The 22,004-nt window shown below is 41.0% G+C and overlaps 1 protein-coding gene across 1 annotated transcript in view; it reads right to left on the bottom strand.

Annotated features, from left to right (window-relative positions):
* epg5 (ectopic P-granules autophagy protein 5 homolog (C. elegans)) overlaps window positions 1-22,004 on the bottom strand; it is a 229,378-nt gene that overhangs the window by 131,043 nt on the left and 76,331 nt on the right. The window contains exons 13-18 of the mRNA XM_068032710.1: window positions 18,948-19,088; window positions 16,399-16,563; window positions 11,247-11,369; window positions 5,687-5,946; window positions 3,543-3,683; window positions 2,839-2,983 (exon numbers count right to left, since the gene is read on the bottom strand). Coding sequence (XP_067888811.1) covers window positions 2,839-2,983; window positions 3,543-3,683; window positions 5,687-5,946; window positions 11,247-11,369; window positions 16,399-16,563; window positions 18,948-19,088 — 975 coding nt within the window. The remainder of the gene's footprint in view (window positions 1-2,838; window positions 2,984-3,542; window positions 3,684-5,686; window positions 5,947-11,246; window positions 11,370-16,398; window positions 16,564-18,947; window positions 19,089-22,004) is intronic.

Here is a 22,004-nt window from a genome sequence, read left to right as displayed (position 1 = left end):
GTGTAGACATGTCCCCACAAAGAAAAAGGGTGCTACTGCCAAATCTAGAGCCCCCTGGTTATCTGGAAGCATAAAGGGCAAGATAAAGCAGAAAAAGAAAGCTTATGACAGTCACAAAAAACTTAATACTTTAGAAAGCCTACAAGAGTATAGAAAGTACAGGGTGAAGTAAAAAAGGAAATTAGGAAAGCAAAGAGAGGACATGAAAAAATATTGGCAGGTAAAATCAAGGAAAACCCAAAGATGTTTTATCAGTACATTAGGAGCAAGAGGATAACTAAGGAAAGGTAGATGTACAAGGGAACTTATGCGCGGATGCAGAAGATGTGGGCAGGGTTTTTAATGAGTACTTTGCCTCTGTCTTCATAAAGGAGTGGGATGATGAAGATGTAGTTAAAAAGGAGTGTGAAATATTAGATTCAATAAGCATAGCGAGACAAAGTACTAGAGGGTCTGACATACTTGAAAGTGGATAAATCCCCGGATGGATTATATCCCAGGCCGTTACAGGAAGGCAGGGAGGAAATAGCGGATGCTCAGAGGATCATCTTCAAATCCTCACTAGATACAGAGGAGGTAGCAGAGGATTGGAGGTCTGCAAACATTGTATCATTGTTTAAAAAGGGTACGAGGGATAGACCAAATAATTATAGGCCAGTCAGTCTGACCTCAATGGTGGGCAAATTATTAGAATCAATTCTGAGACATAGGATAAACTGTCACTTAGAAAGGCACGGATTATTCAGGGATAGTCAGCATGACATTGTTAAGGGAAGGTTCTGCCTTAACAATTGAATTTTTTGAGGAAGTAACAAGGAGGATTGATGAGGGTCGTGCAGTGGATGTTGTCGACATGGATTTTAGTAAGGCATTTGACAAGGTCCCACATGGCAGACTGGTCAGAAAAGTAAAAGCCCAAGGGATACAGGGGAATGTGGCAAGTTGGATCCAAAATTGGCTCAGTGACAGGAAACAAAAAACAATGGTTGACAGATGTTTTTGCAAATGGAAGGCCGTTTCCAGTGGCGTTCCACAGGGCTCAGTGTTGAGTCCCTTGCTGTTTGTGGTATATATTAATGATTTGGACTGAAATGTGGGAGGCATGATTGGGAAATTTGCAGACGACACAAAAATTGGCTGCGTAGTTTATAGTGAAGAGAATAGCTGTAGACTATCAACATCCTAGGGGCTACCATTGACCAGAAACTGAACTGGAGTAGCCATATAAATACCGTGGCTACAAGAGGCTGGGAATCCTGCGGCAAGTGACTCACCTCCTGACTCCCCAAAGCCTGTCCACCATCTACAAGGCACAAGTCAGGAGTGTGATGGAATACTCTCTCCACTTGCCTGGATGGGTGCAGCTCCAACAACACTCAAGAAGCTCAACACCATCCAGGACAAAGCAGCCCACTTGATTGGCACACCATCTACAAACATTCACTCCCTCCACCACCGACGCACAGTGGCAGCAGTGCGCACCATCTACAAGATGCACTGCAGCAACGCACCAAGGCTCCTTAGACAGCACATTCCAAACCCGCGACCTCTACCACCTCGAAGGCCAAGAGCAGCAAATGCATGGGAACACCACCACCTGCAACTTCCCGTCCAAGTCACACACCATCCTGACTTGGAACTATATCGCCGTTCCTTCACTGTCGCTGGGTCAAAATCCTGGAACTTCCTTCCTAACAGCACTGTGGGTGTACCTACCTCACATGGACTGCAGCAGCTCAAGGAGGCAGCTCACCACCACTTTCTCAAGGGCAATTAGGGATGGGCAATAAATGCTGGCATAGCCAATGACACCCACTTCCCATGAATGAATAAAAAAAAAACTCCAGAATGATATCAATGGTTTGGTTGAGTGGGCTGAAATGTGGCAAATGGAATTCAATCCGGAGAAATGTGAGGTAACGCATTTGGAGAGGGCAAACAAAGCAAGGGAATACACAATAAAGGGGAGGATATTGAGAGGGGTAGAGGAAGTGAGAGACCTTGAAGTGCATGTCCACAGGTCCCTGAAAGTGGCAGGACAGGTAGATAAAGTGAAGAAGGCATATGGAAGACTTTCCTTTATTGGCTGAGGTATAGGATACAAAAGCAAGGATGTAATGCTGAAACTGTATAAAACGCTGGTAGGCCACAGCTGGAGTATTGCATACAGTTCTGGTCACCACATTACAGGAAGGACATAACTGCTCTTGAGAGCGTACAGAGGATATTTACAAGAATGTTGCCAGGGCTTGAAAACTGCAGCTATGAGGAAAGATTGGATAGGATAGGGTTGTTTTCCTTGGAACAGAGAAGGCTGAGGGGGTGACAACTAAAGTGTACAAAATTATAAGGGGCCTAGATGGAGAGACAGGAAGGACTTGTTTTGCCTAGTGGAGAGGTCAACTACCGGGAGCACAGATTTAAGGTGATTGGTAGGAGGAGTAGACGGGACATAAAGAAAAACTTTTTCACCCAGAGGGTGGTGGGTGCCTGGAATTCACTGCCCAGATTGGTGTTGGAGGGAGAAACCCTCAACTCATTTAAAAGGTACCTGGACATGCACCTGAAGTGCTGTAATCTGCAAGGCTATGGACCAGGTGCTGGAAGGTGGGATTAGATTCGGCGGCTAGTTTTTCAGCCGGCGCAGACACAATGGGCTGAATGGCCTCTTTCTGTGCCCTAACTTTTCTATGGTTCTATAGGTTGATGAAAAGTACTACATTGATGCAAAGTTGTTCTTTCTTTAGGATGATTATACTGTTTTCTACGATTCTATGTTTTCAATCATATTCCCTTGCATTACTCCATTATGATCATCTAACTAATGTTTCTTTATACCTGGATCATACTGTTCAACAATTTAATGTTTTCCCCATAGCTGATGCCAGTCAAATGCTGTGCTACTTTCTGGGTCACCTGCTGAGTGACTCCCTGAGTCACACCACTGTCAGTCTGAAGAAAGAGCTGCAGGCACATTAAAAACCTGAGGAGAAAGAAACAAGATATGGTGAATTTTCCAATTTATTTAATATTAAGTTGCCTAATCATAATTCACAACCACTTTGAGAACTGAGACAGAACATAAATTAATACAAATTGATTGTCATATCATGAAGACTAATAACTGATGAGCTGGAGCACTTTGCCTTATAAGAGGACAGGAGTGACGGACCAGCTGGTTTTTGCCTATCCTTTTTCTTCAAATGCTAGTATGTAATTGTAACCCATCCATGAGTGGCTAAAATAAGCTGGTTAAATTACTTTGTTAAAATGACTTGTTAAAATACAAAATTAACCAGCGCATTAAAAATAGTACATTGAGGAAATTAAACCCCTAACTCAGTATACGATATGTATCCATTGCTTTCCAAATTTAGCAATTGGCTACTGTGCCTTCCAACATTGAAAAGGAGGCTTTAAAGCACTCTGTAAGCTGTTGTGAATTCAAAGCCCATTACTCTGAACAAGAAATATACACTAAAGAATGCAAGACTTTTATTGCATTTTATTTTCAGTGGAACACAAGATAGCTTCTACTTAACTGTTCGTTTTTCAGAAGATAATATTGGCAAGGATAGAAGAGTGGCAAAATCTTATCCAACATGTGGACTACTGCTTTAAGATGCTTTGACTGTACTAGCACACCCAGCAGAGGTATACCTTCACAGCAGAACTTGTCAATGCTAAAAGAAATTTTTTTTAAAATTAGTGAATTCAGATGATAATATTGAATTTACATCTTTGAATCAAACATTTCAGTATATAAATCTGCCATTTAAACCTCTTCATATGGTACAGCATGCAATAATTAACAACAGGTCCAGGAAAAAGTGGCATCAGATTAGTGTTAATATATTTCTCTGTAGGTGAAGATATAATCTTTGTTACCTAACAAATGTCAGACTAAAATATACAGATAAGTCACCTATCAATTGCACTATGCCTCAATTGCAAACAACTTGTCTCTATTAATTTCCATCTTTCACAATTGTGACGAAAACCACACTGCCAAATGGAAACATATTAATTTAATCATATGGAACACTATTTGAACGTTTTACTGGACATTGAGCATAACTTGTTTAAAAGATCCACAGAGCTGAACAGCTAAGACATGTCTGCACATCTGCATTCAGAGAGACAGTTGATTAGAGACACAATGGAAGTGCTCAATGATTCAATTAAGATTGGTCTGGACAACAGTGATGATCCACATCTTGTCTGTGTAAGAGCCAGCACTCCACCTCCCCACTCCCCCCACCCCCCCACGAATGTGTCTAGTAAGCTTTGAAGAATCAACAACTCTCGCAGACGATGCTGTTTCAAACAAAGAGCTGGTCACATGACTAACCCGCTGGCCAACCTGGGAACTGTTCGAATTGTGCCTCACAGAAAGGTCTGGGGCAGACTGCAATTTGAAGACAAACGAGAAGGAAGCTATTTCCCTCTCGCTCTCTCTCAGGCAAAGTCCCAGGGAACCACGGAAGCAGTTTAAGCCTTACGACAGAGGACCTCTTCAGCCTTCTGGTACCAGAGAAGAAAGTTTGATACTGTGCATTGGGCCCCAGCGAGAACTACAAGACCGCAATTCCAACCAGAGACTTTACCGCAAAACTAAAGACAGTAACTGAGTTCCATCTACTACTCCAAACCCTCCCCCTTTAATTCTTTCTCTTCCTCTGTATCTATTTACATGTGTGTTTATCTCATATGCATGCTAGTGTGGTTGCATCACGCATTTTTAGCAATTTTAACTGAGTTAGAGTGTTAAGACTAATAAACTTATATCGTTCTTGTTTAAACCGAAGGAAACCTGTCCGATTGGTTCATTTACGATTACAATTAGAGAGCAGTGAGCAAGGACTCACAGAGGTGAAGCTAAAAACAGTGTTTTAAAAGTTAAACCCTGTTATGGACAAACCAGGAAAGGGTCGAGAGGAGCCAGAGACTCCTTCCTCACCCAGTTGTAACACAATACACAAAAGGATGTTACAGCAATTGCCTCCACTGTTTAGAAAATAACTTACTCCAAAATTTTTAAAAGGCAGCAAAGGAAAAATAAATGTCCTGATTGTACGTAGTATCCAATAAACAGTATATGTGTCAATGTCAGGGGAGCATAGAATTGGACTTGGTTATGATAGCCTGCATAATCAATATCTTGTTGTCCAGATTTACACGAAGAGTAGAGTTCCATTGTTGCCAAAGGAACCATACTCCAGCATAGTACTCCATGGAGTAGGAGCAGCAAGACAAACAAATTGAACAAGGTGAAGGAACAATGAAAAGTGAAATAAATCCTGCACTGAAGAATGCCCAAACATGGTGCAACAGCGTGATAGTCGTCTTTTTCTTTGGCCTCCTTATCTCGAGAGACAATGGGTAAGCGCCTGGAGGTGGTCAGTGACAGCGTGACAAACTGGCAGATCAAAGAAAATAACTGAAGCTCAGTGATGCATTATTATGAATCCCAGAGGTTGGGGGGGGGGGGTGGTGGGAGGAGAGATCACATGGAAATCTCAACAAGGGCCCACGTTACATGACCTCTTGTGTTGAATGGCATAGCAACTGCATTGACTGGAAGATTAATGAATGAAGAATAACAGTTCTTTGTAGTAATTACTTTATTTTCAAGAGATATAGTTCGGAACATTCTCTAATATGACATACACAGTGTGCAACATACCTGTGACCTACTGATGTTATTGACAGCGCAAGATAACAACCAATAGGAACGGCAGCTTTTACAGCTTTAGAGAGTGGATGGAGGGTGGGTGACTCATTCATTTCAGGTGCAGTAAGAGAGCTGTTAATAGGTGACCAACCCTGGTCGTTGTATGGATGATCACTGCGCAGCTTCAATCTAACAACCAATTCCCACGCCCAGTGATTAAATAGGGCCTCAGGAGTCTCACTCAGACGAACAACATTTGCCAAATATGACACCTAAAAATAAACAAAAGAAAAATCAAAAAAGTTAATATGAATACTGATTAGCATAAGACATTGAAAACTTAATCACAAAACCTTTAACAAATGAAAGTTTAGTTTACTGCATCAAATAGAATTACTGTAATATATGTAAAAGTTTAGATGTTGTCACACCTAGGAAAGGAATAATATACTTCAAGGCTTTTTTGAAGAATCATCTTGAAATATGATGAGGGTGATTGGATGTGTTACAATTGTCCTTTCAATTATAGATAAAGTAGTGAAATTCCTCATGATATAGTTTATCTGGACTTTCAGGAAGCTTTTCAACAAAGTTCCACATAAAAAACATTCTAACTTAACTAAGAGCCACAGCAGTCCAAGGTAGAATATGGAGCTGGATAATAAATTCAGTTAAAAAAAAAGAAAGCAGTGAGAAATTGAAACAAACTACTCGACAGAACAGTAGAGACATTCAAAATGCAATTTGATGCTATAATTAAGGCTAGTGATTCGTCATGAGAAACACAGTCAGACAGTTGCAAATAATACTGAGAAAAAGTGCTGTATTGCAGATTACTATTGAAAGGCAGTTCTGCATTGGGGAAAGCTAGCATAATGACGAATGGGTATATAAACTAAAAATTTGTTAAATTCTCCCTTTTAAGATAGCAGAAAATCAAAACTTGGGCAATAGAAACAGCTGAAGTACTGCACTCTATCATCTGTACTGTGGTTAATAGTCATCCCATCAGCCCAGTTGATAAAAGTACAATATGACCTATTGTAGCATTGCACTCCAATTAATCTGCAGATTCAAATTTGGCTTTCTGCTTTTCCAGATGGAATTTATTGAAAGCAATCTTTGTGCATTTCTATGTATATGTAGTTCTTGCAGGAATACATTGTGCTTAGTAGAAAAGGACCATAAAGTCATACAGCACAGAAACAGGCCCTTCAGCCCATCGTGTCTGCGCCAGCCATCAAGCACCTAACTATTCTAACCCCATTTTCCAGCACTTGGCCTGTAGCCTTGTATGCTATGGCGTTTCAAGTGCTCATCTAAATACTTCTCAAATGTTGTGAGGGTTCCTGCCTCTACCACCTCTTCAGGCAGTGCCTTCCAGATTCCAAGCACCCTTTGGGTGAAAATATCTTTCCTCAAATCCACTCTAAGCCTCCTGCACCTTACCTTAAATCTATGCCCTCTGGTTATTGACCCCTCAACTACGGGACAAAGTTTCTTCCTATCTAACCTATCAATGCTCCTCATGACCAGTTAAAATATTACTTGAACCAACATCATATGGACAGAATAGTAGGTTTACAAAGACAAAAGTGCAAATGCATTCCCCTAAATGGTAAAATGCTCAATGTGTTATTTCATATTTTTTGACATTGAACCACATCAACATCAAATGCCCTGCTGGTAGCCTACCTATTGTTCTCCTGCAGTCTTTTGCAGTTCCTGTCACGCCCTGCAATTTGGTGTTATTAGCAAATTTCAATATTGCTTCCTTGATTCCTATTCTTAGGTGAATTACAGATACAGAAGATAAAGGGGCCCCAACTCAACACATTTTTCCAGTCTTTCCTACCCTTGCTTACTGTCCTCAACCACTGGGTATGGTAACATAGTGGTTATGTTACAGGAATAGTAATCCAGAGCCCTTGACTAATGATCCAGAGATATGAGTTCAAGTCGCACCAGGGCAGCTGGGGAAATTTAAATTCAGTTAATTTAGTATATCGGGAATAAAACACCAATATCCGTAACGATAACCATGAAACTACCGAATTGTCTTCACTAATCCCCTTCAGGGAAGGAAATTTATAAATCATTAGTTCAGCCACAACTTGAATACGGTGTGCAGTTCTGATCACCTTATTACAGAAAGGATGTAATTGCAATAGAGAGGGCACAGAAGAGATTTACGAGGATGTTGCCAGCACTGGAAAAATTCAGCTATGAGGAAAGATTGGATAAGCTGGGGTTGTTCTCCTTGGAACAGCAAAGGCTGAGGGGAAATCCGATCGAAATGTACAAAATTGTGAGGGACCTGGATAGAGTGGATGTGAAGGCCCTATTTACCTTAGCAGAGAGGTCAGTGTCTAGGGGGCATAGACTTAAAGCGATTGATAGAAAGATTAGAGGGGAGATGAGGAAAAGTTTTTTTCACCCAGAGAGTGATGGGGGTCTTGAACTCACTGCTGAAAGGGTAGTAGAGGCAGAAACCCTCAACTCATTTAAGAGGTGTTTGGATATGCACCTCAAGTGCCATAACCTGCAGAGCTACGGACCAAATGCTGGAAAGTGGGATTAGACTGGGTAGCTCGTTTTCCGGCTGGCGCAGACACGATGGGCCAAGTGGTCTCTTTCTGTGCTGTAAACCTTCTATGATTATATTCTATGAAATCTGTTCTTACCCAGTCTGGCCTATGTGTAACTCCAGATGCACAGCATATGGCTGACTCTTGACTGCCCTAGCAAACCACTCAGTTGTATCAAATCCATACAAAGTCTAATAACCAATGGATCAGATGAAAGCTCTGCAAATCCAGTCATGAATGGTGGACAATTAAACAACTAACAGGAGCATGAGGCTCCACGAACATCCTGATCCTCAATGATAGCAGTGCAAAAGATAAAAGACATTCCACCTCTCAAAACAAAGCGGCTGGTTTAACTACTAGAAAGAAACGGCATCATGTCTACTTGCACTCGGATTAACTGATTCCTACTCCAACAAGCAGATGCGCTCTTCTTCCACCTAACCCCACAATAATAAAGACAATACCTAAGCTGATTCCTCCTCAAACACAATTTCAGTTCTGTCTATCTAATGGTAGCTAAAGAACCACCTGCAGTGGCTTCTCTTCCTGCTCCCAGTGTTACCTCTGGTATTGCCCAAGGATCTATCCTTACCTCCTCTTATATCTCATCCACATACTGTCCATTGGCAACATCATCCGAAACATATCAGTTTCCACATATATACTGATCGTACCTAGCTCTGCCTCACTGCCATCTCTCTCAACCCCTCCACTGATTCTAAATCGTCAAACTGCTTGATGTCATCCAATCCTGGATGAGCAGAAATTTCCTCCTATTAAATATTGGGAAGACTGAAGCCATTGCCTTCAATTCTCACCACAAACTCCGCTTCTTCGCCATCGACTCGATGTTGTAAGTGTTTTGATTCTGCAGCAGTCTCTGCTCCATGCATTCTGCGTGACAAGTTCACGAGGTTGGCAGCAACATTGCCAGAAGGTTGACAAAAATATTTTAACAAATCTGACATGGGAAATTTGGAACGATGGTTGGAAGTCATGTCTCACCATTAGGACTGGAGAAAAATATGAGAGTCTAGTAGCTTGTCAAGAACTGAAAAAGGACCAACTGGCTGCAATTTCCTGGCTTATCTGGTCTTCTTTTGAAGAGCATTTACATATTTGCCACACTGCAAGCTTGTGGCAGAATTTCCTTTCCCACAGCATTTATTCTAACCCATAACCCTCAGACACAGAGACAAGGTGACATATTAGACCACTGGTAGTGGGAAACAGCATCAGATATATTGATTTATACAGTGCAATTTGTCTAATACTGTACCAGATGCTAGGACTCATTAAATTTTTACTTTTCAAACATATTGCTTCACAAATACCTTTGTAGATGGCAGCTTGAGATGATCTTGGAGGTGTACAAATCTGAGAAGAGAATTCTGGAACTGACCCTAATGTAGAGTCTTCCTACTGTTTATTTATTTCACAAAGGGAACAGACTGTAGAGGAAGGTTAGCACCAATGTTTTGTAACTTATTGCTTCTGTTTTGCAATCTGAGCTGAGACTTGGATATATAGCCTGTTGTTTTGAATCAGTAACAGAATTCACACAGGTAAAATGATACCTCATGGAAAGCACCAAAATCAAGTGGCATGATTACTGTAGCCTTTTCCCTATACAAAGGTACCAGAAAAATGTCACTGATTTTGGAAATGGAACTGAAGTTTTATTCCAAAGAGCAAAAGCACGTGGTTTAAGAAAATACTGGAGATACAAGAAAGCTCACACACAATGGAGCAACATTTAGTGCAGTTGATGACAATAGCACGATAGTTAAGATATCATTCCGGCAAACGTGTATGAACAATGAGCAGACCTAAAAATCTAAGTCGCTTTTTGTTTGCTGCTGGCATCAGGACCAAATCGCAGCACACAGAAATAACTCTCTACTGTGAATGTGTTCTCATTCCTAGGGATCATGTGCTAAACTAAATAAACTTAATTTTAGAATTTGGATTGGCAGTAGCAAACAAAACTTCTACAAATTAAAAACACAGCAAAAGCAGTGATGGGATAATTCGGGATATCAAAAGTACTGAGTGTAAAGAAGATAATCATAGATATCAGAAAAACACTCCAAGAGTAAAACAGGAGAGCTTAAATAAAACAAATGCACCGCAATCATCAAGTTACCAAAAGGGATAAATTTTGTTTTCTAATATAAAGCCTGGCGAAAATCTAATTCAAGATTTTGAGAGCTATTGGGATAATAATCTTAAATTTCTTCAGAAAAATAAATGGATCTGATGTGAAGAAATTATTTAAAATTAGTTGAAAATTCGTGTAACATTTTAGCTTTCTGAGAGGACAAATCAGAATTTATAGGACGTAGACAGTTCTTAGCACCTTAATGAATTTAAGCAAAATACAGATTCTTAAGGATTACCTAGGATTTTGTGAGCTATGTCAGCGTTTCGTTTGTTTGAATAGTTATCAGTCCAGTTAAGGAAACATTTGATTAAAAATTGGAGAGAAAAAAATCCAGGTCAACATTAACAAATGGCTAGATATTTCTTGGTATATTTTTAAACACTAGCTTTAATACAGAAGTCTACTATGAATGTCACCACCATTCTCCAAGTGTTTGAAATCGAATGCAGTTTGAAAAAAAATTAAAACTGATATTTCCCCCAATTAACTTCAACACAAAACTAAATGTCAGGAAGATAAAAACAGGTAAAATATTCATAAAGTATACCTCTATACTCCAAAACATTAATCAAAATTATGTTGACATCGATGCATATATTTTGAAATAATTTACAACACTGATAAAAGTACATTTCTTGTATTTGACAGGCTTTGCAGTCAGCATATACAGGATGGATGTCACCGTTTATGGAATTGCCTAACATAAAGCATTTTGTTTAAATATTTTTTAAAAACAAATATGCAAAGAGAAAAAAATGGAGATTTTACATATAGTATTTTATAAGATTATCTACCGAGCCGGATTCCTGGATATTACCTGCTTTATACTTTCGGAGATGAATCCACTGTAAGGCTTGTCAGTGAGGTATTTCTGATACACTTCTAGAACCATTAAGGCTACTTCTGTATGAATCGAAGGGTCAAGTGCGAGGGTTTTTTGCTGGAAAATAAATAAAACTATTAACTTGGAGATACTATTGTAAGTACAGGATACCTCATTCTTTGCCCAACAGATTAGAGCAGACATTTTACTCTAAAGTCCTGAACGTCCAATTTACTGTTCATTAATCTGAACGTGAATTCCTTGTGTCCTTTCTGGGTTTAATTTGAATTAATATAATTAACATGCTTAGAAAGGTCCCCTATAATTGCTATTTACTAAATGCACTGCACATCTTGAGCTTATTTTATCTTTTTTCATAGCTGAAAAAGTGTGTTACTTGGAAATGTGACTTTCTTTGGACCACAAAGAACTATACACATGGATGAGGGTAATCCAGTAGATATAGTTTGCTTGGATTTTCAAAAGATGTTTGACAAAGTTCCTCACGTGAAGCTGGTAAGTAAGCTTAAGGAAGCTGGTAAGTCAGAGGAATGTAGCAAGAGCCAAGTTTGTGGCACCACAAATGGCTCAGCTGCACAGATGTGGGGGAAGAGGAATGGAAGGACAATAGCGGTAGGTAATTTGATATTTAGGGGAACAGACAGGGGCTTCTGTGGCCGTAGACGTGACTCCAGGATGGTGCCAGGGTCAAGGATGTCACGGAAAAGCTGCAGGACATTCGTTCAGGGGAGGATGAACAGCAAGAAGTCGTGGTCCATATTGGCAACAATCACATTGGTCGAAAGAGGGATGAGGTCCTGAAAACAGAATTTAGGGAGCTAGGAAGATGATTGAAAAGCAGGACATCTAAGGCAGTAATCTCAGGTTTACTCACAGTACCACATGCTAGTTAGTATAGAAATAGGAAGATTGAGCGAATGAACACGTGGCTGGAAAAATGGTGTAGGAGGGAGGACTTTAGATTCCTGGGACATTGGACTGGTTCTGGGGCAGGTGGAACCTGTACAAGATGGACGGGTTACACCTTAACAGAACCGGGACTAATATCCTCGTGGGAAGATTTGCTAGTGCTGTTGCGGAGAGTTTAATCTAGCTTGTCAGGGGGTTGGGAAACTGCAAGGGAATTCAGATAGGAGAAGAACAAAGCTGGTTATGGGAAGTAGAAAACAGCAGAAACAAATGCTAGAACCAACCAGGGTCAAAATACAGAATATTGTTAAAAAGACAGAACTAAAGACACGCAGCATTCGCAACAGGGTAGGTGAGCTGACGGTGCAAGTAGAAGTAAACAGGTATGATTTAATTGCCATTACGGAGACATGGCTGCAGAGTGACCAAGACCAGGAACTGAATATTGAAGGATATTCAAAATTTAGGAAGGACAGGCAAAAAAGGAAAAAGAGGTGGGGTCATGCTGATAACAAAGGATGGGATCAGTGCATTAGTGAGACAGGATCTTCAATCAGAACAGGATGTAAAATCTGTTTGGGTGGAGTGCTGAAACAGCAAGAGGCAACAATTATGGGTAGGAGTGGTTTACAGGCCACCAAACAGTAGTGATAATGTAGGGCATGATATTAATCAGGAAATTAGAAGTGGATGTAGCTAGGGCAATGCAGTAATCATGAGTGACTTAAATCTACATATAGACTGGGTAAATCTAATGAGCACCAATGCTGTGGAAGAATAATTCCTGGAATGTGTCGGAGATGGTTTTCTGGATCAATTCTTGAGGAACCAACTCAGGAACAGGCTGTTGTGGATCTAGTATTATGCAAGGAGAAAGGGCTAATTAATAATCTGGTTGCAAAAGAACCTTTAGGGAAAAGTGACCATAGTATGATAGAATTTTCCATTTTGTTTGAAAAAGATGTAGTTCAATCCGAAACTAGGGTCTTAAATCTAAACAAGGGCAATTATGAAGGTATGAGGAGCAAGTTGGCCATGGTGGATTGGAAAAATACATTAAAAGGTTTGACAGTAGATTGGCAATGGCTAGTATTTAAAAAATTAATGCATAGTTTTCAAAAAACATACATTCCTTTAAGGCAAAGAACCCAATAGGGAAAGCAAGTCAGCCTTGGCTAACAAAGGAAGTTAAAGATATTATTAGATCAAAGGGAGAGTCTTATAATGTTGCCAAAAAAAGTCAGAAGCCGGAGGATTGGGAGAATTTTAGAATCCAAAGGAGGACCAAGAAATTGATGAAGAAATAGAATATGAATGTAAACTAGCAAGAAATATAAATAAGGATTGTAAAAGCTTCGATAGGTATGTAAAAAGAAAAAATAGCAAAGACAAATGTGGGTTCATCAGAGGCAGCAACAGGAGAATTTATAATGGAAAACAGAGAAATGGCAGAGAAGCTAAATAATTACTTTGTGTCTGTTTTCACAGAGGAAGATACACGAAGTCTCCCTGAAATACTTGAGAGCCAAGAGTCTAGTGAGAATGAGGAACTGAAAGAAATTAGGATTAGTAAAAAGTATTGGAGAAATTAATGGGACTGAAAGTTGACAAATCCCCGGAACCCCATGATCTTCACCCTAGAGTGTTGAAAGAAATGACTACAGAGATAGTGGATGTATTGATCATATTTCAAAATTCTATAAATTCTGCAATGGTGCCTGCAGATTGGTGTCCTTGTTCACAAGTTACTGAAAGCCAACATGCAGGTGCAGCAAGCAATTAGGAAGGCAAACTGTATGTTAGCCTTTATCGCAAGAGGATTTGAGTACAGGAACAAAGAAGTCTTGCTTCAATTGTATAAAGCATTGGTGAGACCACACCTGGAATATTGTGTGCAGTTCTGGTCCCCTTGCCTGAGGAAGGATACACCTGCCATAGAGGAAGTGCAGCAGAGGTTTACCAGACTGATTCTTGGGATAGTGGGATTGTTCAATGAAGAAAGATTGAGGAGACTGGGCCTGTATTCTCTGGTTTAGAAGAATGAGAGGCAATCTCATAGAAACTTACAAAATTCTTAAAGGGATAGACAGGGTAGATACAGAAAGGATGTTTCCCCTGGCTGTGGGGTCTAGAACCAGGGGACACAACCTCAGAATAAAGGGCAAGCCATTAAGGACTGAGATGAGGAGGAACTTCTTCACTCAGAGGTTGGTGAATCTTTGGAATTCTCTGCCCCAGAGGGCAGTGGAAACTCAATCAACTGAGTAAGTTCAAAACAGAGATCAACAGATTTCTAGTTGCTAATGACATCAAGAGATTATGGGGATAGTGCAGGCATATGGCGTTGAGGTAGACAATCAGCCATGATCTAGAAGAGCAGAGCAGGCTCGAAGGGCTGAATGGCCTACTCTTGCTCCTATATTCCTAAAGGCTCATGGAGTAGGAAACAAAATGATCTAGATATTTAATAGGTTATATAGCTGTTTGAAGGAAATAGGAATAAAGGAATATGGGAAGACAGCAAGCACATGGGATTGGGACTACTGTAGATGTAGGGAATAAGCAACATAAACTGGCTGAGCCAAATGGCCTGCTTTTGTGTTGTGTAATTTTGTGCAAATCTGTTTAGACAGACAACTGATTTGGCAAGAGGTGGCAGGCAGTGATAAATGGAGAATGCTCTCCCTGTGAAAAAGTAACCAGTAAAGTTCCACATTAATCTATTGTGGAACCCATGCTAATTTCAGTATTTATGACAGGTATGGAATAGGATGTCTCCAGTAGTGTTATTAAATTTGCTGATGACAAATGTTCCGCAAGTAGATGGCAAGTAAAAAGGAGCCAATCTTCAAAGATGTGGATCAATTATGTGAATATACTAAACTACAGCAAATGTTGATACCTGTAGGATAATGTATTTAGGAAGAGTAAACACGAATGTTACATGAGTAGGTCTCCATTGACAGAAGTCAAACAAGGGAAAGGACCTGGAACTGATCATTGACAATGTACCACTCAATTGTGAAATTAATTTGGGGTACAATGTGCAGCTTTAGTTATGCACATAGATATAGGTGCAATAGAAAAGGACCAAAGGAGAGTGACCCGAATAATCCCTGGCCTTTGAAAACATAGTTATGAAAAAAAATTCTCATCTTACTTTTACTGGAGAAAAGACTGAGTGGAAGCATTATTATAGATCTTTAAATAAGCGTTGATCAAGGTTAGAGGTTGGAAAAAACTTCACCCAAAGAGTAGCGGATATGTGGAATAAATTCCCAGAAAAGGTAGTTGGTTTGCAACAATTGAGAAGCATAAGTGAAGGTTACTGAGCCCATTTAACAGTACTGCTCAGTTTTCCACACTTCACACTCAGCCCCCCAACCAAGAGGAGCTCACAGAAAGAAACCAATATCCCCTAAAAAATAGAATCAGTAGCCCAGGAGGAGCGAAGTCCATGATAGCATATTTCTACATGGTCTCTAGATGCAGTAGTCTTGATAAGCTGCAGGGCCTTTTGCACTCTGGATTTTCTTACAATTTCAAAATAAGAACTGTTCTAAGAATCGACTTTAGAACTATTTTTCAAGTAAGATTTTCCTGGAAAATCAAAGTTTAGTATGAGAGAAAGAAAAAGTAAACAATGTTTTATTTTGTTCATAGAGGGTCTGAGTGTCTGCAACCTCTGGCTGGCCGTACCAATCACACTTCTAAGAAAAAAAAGACATGCATCCTAAAAAGCAATTAATTTCTGACCTAACCCAGTTTTCTTAGCAGAATAATGCACTGTAAATTATATACTATAATGCTCTTGCCCCCTTACACAATTGCACAAATCAAGTAATATTTAGAACATGAAGTGCATGTTTGGGCACATTGGCCAGCATAAACTCAGCTACACATGTAAAGCATTCTTAAAGTATTCAAGCTACAACTTGAACCTGTCAGGTATAGTCTAATATGAAAAATTTCCAGACCAAACAATCATTGAACTCAGCGACTTCAGTCTGTGTTTAGCTATAGTTATTATTCTTTCTGGTTTTAGAGGTATACACCAGCTTAAACAAACCCTACCTTGGCAGCAGAATAGACATTACATGGTACAATACTATTAAAAAAAGCACAATACCTCAGCCATTAGGGGAGCCAATGATAAAGCTTTGGTAAACTGTTAATGAAATGTTACTTTTGCTCCTTTGCAATTCTTGTAACGTACCTGCTCGTCAAGCCCCCAATTCAGTCCTTCAAGTATGATACAAGCCAGCTTGTTCTCCACAGTGGATAAATTGTAGTTGAGAAGCCACTCACGAATTACATCCATTTCATCTGAGGTGATTTTCCATAGGTGCAGGGGAAGTTCTTTAAATAGGTAGAGAGAAACCTACAACAAAAATGTTCTTGATTTTCTTTCCCCCAAATGAAAAATTCAAGTTTACATATCTTTTTCAAGGTATGCATAAGTGTGTAGATTTTATTAATTCACATCCCCTTCCGTGTCCAAATTCCAATTAGCGCCCATGTTGCATAAAGCTATTTATGATGTGCAAGTCGTAAAATTTACTATGTTACACCTCTCCTACACTCAAGCCCACTCAATGTTTCACTACTTAACTGTCAAATTGCTATTGAAATATTATAGGCTCCTAAAAGTGACAATATCATGCTGTCATGTAGCATTTTGACTTATTCTATTTTGGGATTTATCTCTCACTACTGAAAGCTGTAACATGTTCCCTTTGAAATGACCCAGAACAACAACAGAGTGGCATTAATAACATTTCCAAAGCAGAAATACATATCATACCATTAACAGCAGAAATAGTGTCACAGGACTAGTAAGTTGGATTCTATCTTTGTGAAAATAACGGTATAACTTGCTAAAATAAAAATGTTAGCAATATAATTGAAACATTTTTTATTCGTTCCTGGGATGCAAGTACTGCTGGCAAGGCCAGCATTTGTTGCCTTTCCTTAATTACTCGAGAAGGTGGTAGTGATCTGCCTTCTTGAACCGCTGCAGTCCATCTGGTGTAGATATACCCATAGTGCTTTAGGCAGGGAGTTCTAGGTTTTTGTCCCAGAGACAGTGAAGGAGCGCCGATATAGATCCAAGTCAGGACGGTGTGAGACTTGGAGGGGAACTTGCACGTGATGGCGTTCCCATGCGTCTGCTGCCCTTGTCCTCTTAGGTGGTAGAGGTCACGGGTTTGGAAGGTGCTACCGAAGGCGGCTACGTGAGTTGCTGCAGTGCATTTTGTAGATGGTACACACTACTGTCACTGTGCACCAGCGGTGCAGGGAGCGAATGTTAAAGGTGATGAATGGGTGGGGTGTCAATCAAGCGGACTGCTTTGTCTTGGACGGTGTCGAGCTTCTTGAGTGTTGTTGGAGCTGCACCCATCCAGGCAAGTGGAGAGAATTCCATCACACTCCTGATTTATGCCTTGTAGATGGTGGACAAGCTATGGGGAGTCAGAAGGTGAGTTACTCAGCACAGAATTCCCAGCCTCTAACCTGTTCTTGTACCACAGTATTTATATGGTTGGTCCAGTTAAGTTTCTGATCAATGTTAACCCTCCCAGATGTTGATGGTGGGGGATTCGGCGACGGTAATATCGTTACACATCAACAGGAGATGGTTAGATTCTCTTGTTGAAGATGGTCAATGCCTGGCACGTGTGTGACATGAATGTTACTTGCCACTTATTACCCAGTCTGAATGTTGACCATCTTTCTCTGCATGCAGGTACAGGCTGCTTTAGTACCTGAGGAGTTGTGAATGGTACTGAACATTGTGCAATCAGCTAACATCCCTACTTCAGACCTTATGATGGAGGGAAGGTCATTGATGAAGCAGCTGAAGATGGTTCGGCCTAGGATACTACCCTGAGGAACTTCTGCAGTGAAGTCCTGGGGCTGAAATGATTGACATCCAACAACCACAGCCATCTTCCTTTGTGCTAGGTATGACTCCAACCAGTGGAAAGTTTTCCCTCATTTCCCACTGACTTCAATTTTGCTAGGGGTCATGCTGCCTTGATGTCAAGGACAGTTACTCTCACCTCACTTCTGGAGTCCAGCTCTTTTGTCCATGTTTGAACCAAGGCTGTGATGAAGTCTGAAGCTGGGTGGCTCTGGCAGAACCTAAACTGAGCATTGGTGAGCAAGGACACTTGATAACACTGTTGAAGACACCTTCCATCACTTTGCTGATGATTGAGAGTAGACTGATGGGTGGTAATTGGCTGGATTTGATTTGTCCTGCTTTTTGTGGACTGGACATACCTGGGCAATTTTCCACATTGTCGGGTAGATGCCAGTGTTGTAGTTATACTGGAACAGCTTGGCTAGGGGTGCAGCTAGTCCTGGAGCACAAGTCTTCAGTACTAAAGATGGGATGTTGTCAGACTCCATAGCCTTTGCTGCATCCTGTGCCTTCAGCCATTTCTTGATATCACGTGGAGTGAATCGAACTTACCTACAGTAATAGCTTTCACCAGTCAAATTTTTCAAGTGCTGCTAATTTATTTTGGTAGAATATTAAATCTGTTCATGGAAAGTATTTTATAAACATTTTAGTGATACAAGTTGTTGCAGCAAAGTACAGGTAATACTTTTCCTCATTATAAAAAAATTGTATTTATCCATGTATTAGTAGTTCAGTCTATTAATGTGATATACACAAGTCAGTTCAACTTCTTCAACCAAAATGAATCAACTAGTTTCAAACTCATGCAGTTTATTCAAAGTTAAAACAGAACATACCATTCCAATTTTTTCAATGGTTTCTCGGACACGATCCAGAAGTACAGAGATTATATGAGGATGAGCAGTTGAAATTGTGGCCAAAAGTTCCCGGCCAACCTTGGAAAAGGTTTCTCTGGTGCAAAGACTTATATAAGCTACCTATGTGGAATCAAAACACATGGCATATTTTACAAACACACAAGGAAATATATTACCATAGGGCGTTATCCGCCCTCGTCCTTCCCGATCACCCTGCAGCCTCTGACATGATCGATCACACACTTCTCCATTAATGCCACTCCTCAGTCCATCTCAGTGAGATTGCCCTCATTTGGATCCACTCTTACCTATTCAATTGTAACTAGAGCATCTCCAGAAATGGCTTCTCTTCCTACATCCACTCCATTACCTCTCGGGTGCCCCAAGGACCTATTTTGGCCCCTACTCTTCTTCATCTACATGCTACCCACCTAGGTAACATCATCCAGGCATGAGGTATGCGATCATACCCAGCTCTATCCATCCATCATGATGCTTGACCACACCACTAACTTGATGTCTCCAGACTATTTATCTGACATCCAGTCATGAATGGGTCACAAATTCCCCCAGTTAAACTATGGAAAGACTGAATGCATCATCTTCGGCCCCCACCACAAACTCTAAATGGTTGCCACTCATTTGATCCTCATCGACATCTCAGGCTGACCAAATTATTTGCAATTTCAGAGATCTAATTTGTTTAGCTGAGCTTCTAATTCCATAACCTCTCCGTCAATAACTGCCTCCTTCAAGCTCCATAACATCTCCCAACAATGCCCCTACCTCTCCCCATCTTTGGAACCGCTTTGCCTTTGTCACCTCTAGGAACGACTTTCCAATAACATTCTTGGCTGGCCCCTCAGCCTCCACTCTCTGTAAATATCTAGAATTCTATTGGCCATATCCATTCCCAAAAAGTCTCACTCATGGATCTACTGGCTCCTGGTCCCTCAGTGTCTCAAATTTAATTTTTTTAACCTCGTTTTTAAGTCCCTCTATGGTCTTGCACATCCATATCTCAGTAAACTCCTTCAGCTGTGCAACCATGTACCCCCAAACTCTCTTTTTCTGTGACTTCTTGTGCCCTGTCTTTTCACTTCATCATTGGCAGCTACTTGACCCAGGTTCTGGAATTCCCTCCATAATCTCTGTCTGAAGAATCTAACAGGCATGAGAAGAGACCAAACAAAAAGTGTCACATCTGTTTATCTAGCCAGACCTTGAATGCATCTATGCTTTTTGCCTCAACTACTCCCTCTGTAGCAAATTTCACATTATAACCACTCCCTGCATAAAGAAATTTCTCCTAAATTCCCTAATGAGTTTAGTGACTACTGTATTTCGTTTTGGTGTCCGCCACAAGTGGAAACATCTTCTCTACGTCTACCCTATCAAACCCTTTCATAATCTTGAAGACCTTTATCAAAACACTCCTATTCGAGAGGAAAGAGCCCAGTCTATCGAATCTTCCCTGATAAGTATAACCTCTCAGTTCTGATATTATCCCAGTCAATCTTTTTTGGATCTTCTCCAGTGCCTCTATTTTTTTTAATATATGTAGGCCAGAGCTGTTCACAGTACACCAAGTGCAGTCAAATCAAGGTTCTATACAAGTTTAACATTAACTACTCTTGCCAATTCTATCCCTTTAGAAATTAACCCCAATGCTTTCTTTGCTTTTTAAAAAAATGAAGTTGCTACTTTTAGTGATCGGTAACCCCAGACCCCTTTCCTATCCTGAGTGGCATGAAACAGGGCTGTGTTCTCGCAACCACACTTTTTGGGATTTTCTTCTCCCTGCTGCTTTCACATGCGTTCAAGTCTTCAGAAGAAGGAATTTTCCTTCACACAAGATCAGGGGGCAGGTTGTTCAACCTTGCCCGTCTAAGAGTGAAGTCCAAAGTACGGAAAGTCCTCATCAGGGAACTCCTCTTTGCTGACGATGCTGCTTTAACATCTCACACTGAAGAGTGTCTGCAGAGTCTCATCGACAGGTTTGCAGCTGCTTGCAATGAATTTGGCCGAACCATCAGCCTCAAGAAAACGAACATCATGGGGCAGGACATCAGAAATGCTCCATCCATCAATATTGGTGACCACGCTCTGGAAGTGGTTCAAGAGTTCACCTACCTCGGCTCAACTATCACCAGTAACCTGTCTCTAGATGCAGAAATCAACAAGTGCATGGGAAAGGCTTCCACTGCTATGTCCAGACTGGCCATGAGAGTGTGGGAAAATGGCGCACTGACACGGAACACAAAAGTCCGAGTGTATCAAGCCTGTGTCCTCAGTACCTTGCTCTATGGCAGCGAGGCCTGGACAACGTATGTCAGCCAAGAGCGACGTCGCAATTCATTCCATCTTCGCTGCCTCCGGAGAATACTTGGCATCAGGTGGCAGGACTGTATCTCCAACACAGAAGTCCTCGAGGTGGCCAACATCCCCAGCTTAAACACACTACTGAGTCAGCGGCGGTTGAGATGGCTTGGCCATGTGAGCCGCATGGAAGATGGCAGGATCCCCAAAGACACATTGTACAGCGAGCTCACCACTGTTATCAGACCCACTGGCCGTCCATGTCTCCGCTTCAAAGACGTCTGCAAACGCGACATGAAGTCCTGTGACATTGATCACAAGTCATGGAAGTCAGTTGCCAGTGATCGCCAGAGCTGGCGGGCAGTCATAAAGGCGGGCCTAAAGTGTGGCGAGTCTAAGAGACTTAGCAGTTGGCAGGAAAAAAGACAAAAGCGCAAGGGGAGAGCCAACTGTGTAACAGCCCCGACATACAAATTTTTCTGCAGCACCTGTGGAAGAGCCTGTCATTCTAGAATTGGCCTTTATAGCCACTCCAGGCGCTGCTCCGCACACCACTGACCACCTCCAGGCGCTTACCCATTGTCTCTCGAGATAAGGAGGCCAAAGAAGAAAGAAGAAACCCCAGATAGAAACACAGAAAATAGGAGGAGTAGGCCATTCGGCCCTTCAAGCCTGCTCCGTCATTCATTATGATCATGGCTGATCACCCAACTCAGT

This window comes from Heterodontus francisci, chromosome 1 (assembly GCF_036365525.1).
Source record: "Heterodontus francisci isolate sHetFra1 chromosome 1, sHetFra1.hap1, whole genome shotgun sequence".
Lineage (NCBI taxonomy): Eukaryota > Metazoa > Chordata > Chondrichthyes > Heterodontiformes > Heterodontidae > Heterodontus > Heterodontus francisci.
This window is presented reverse-complemented; position numbering and strand designations above follow the sequence as displayed.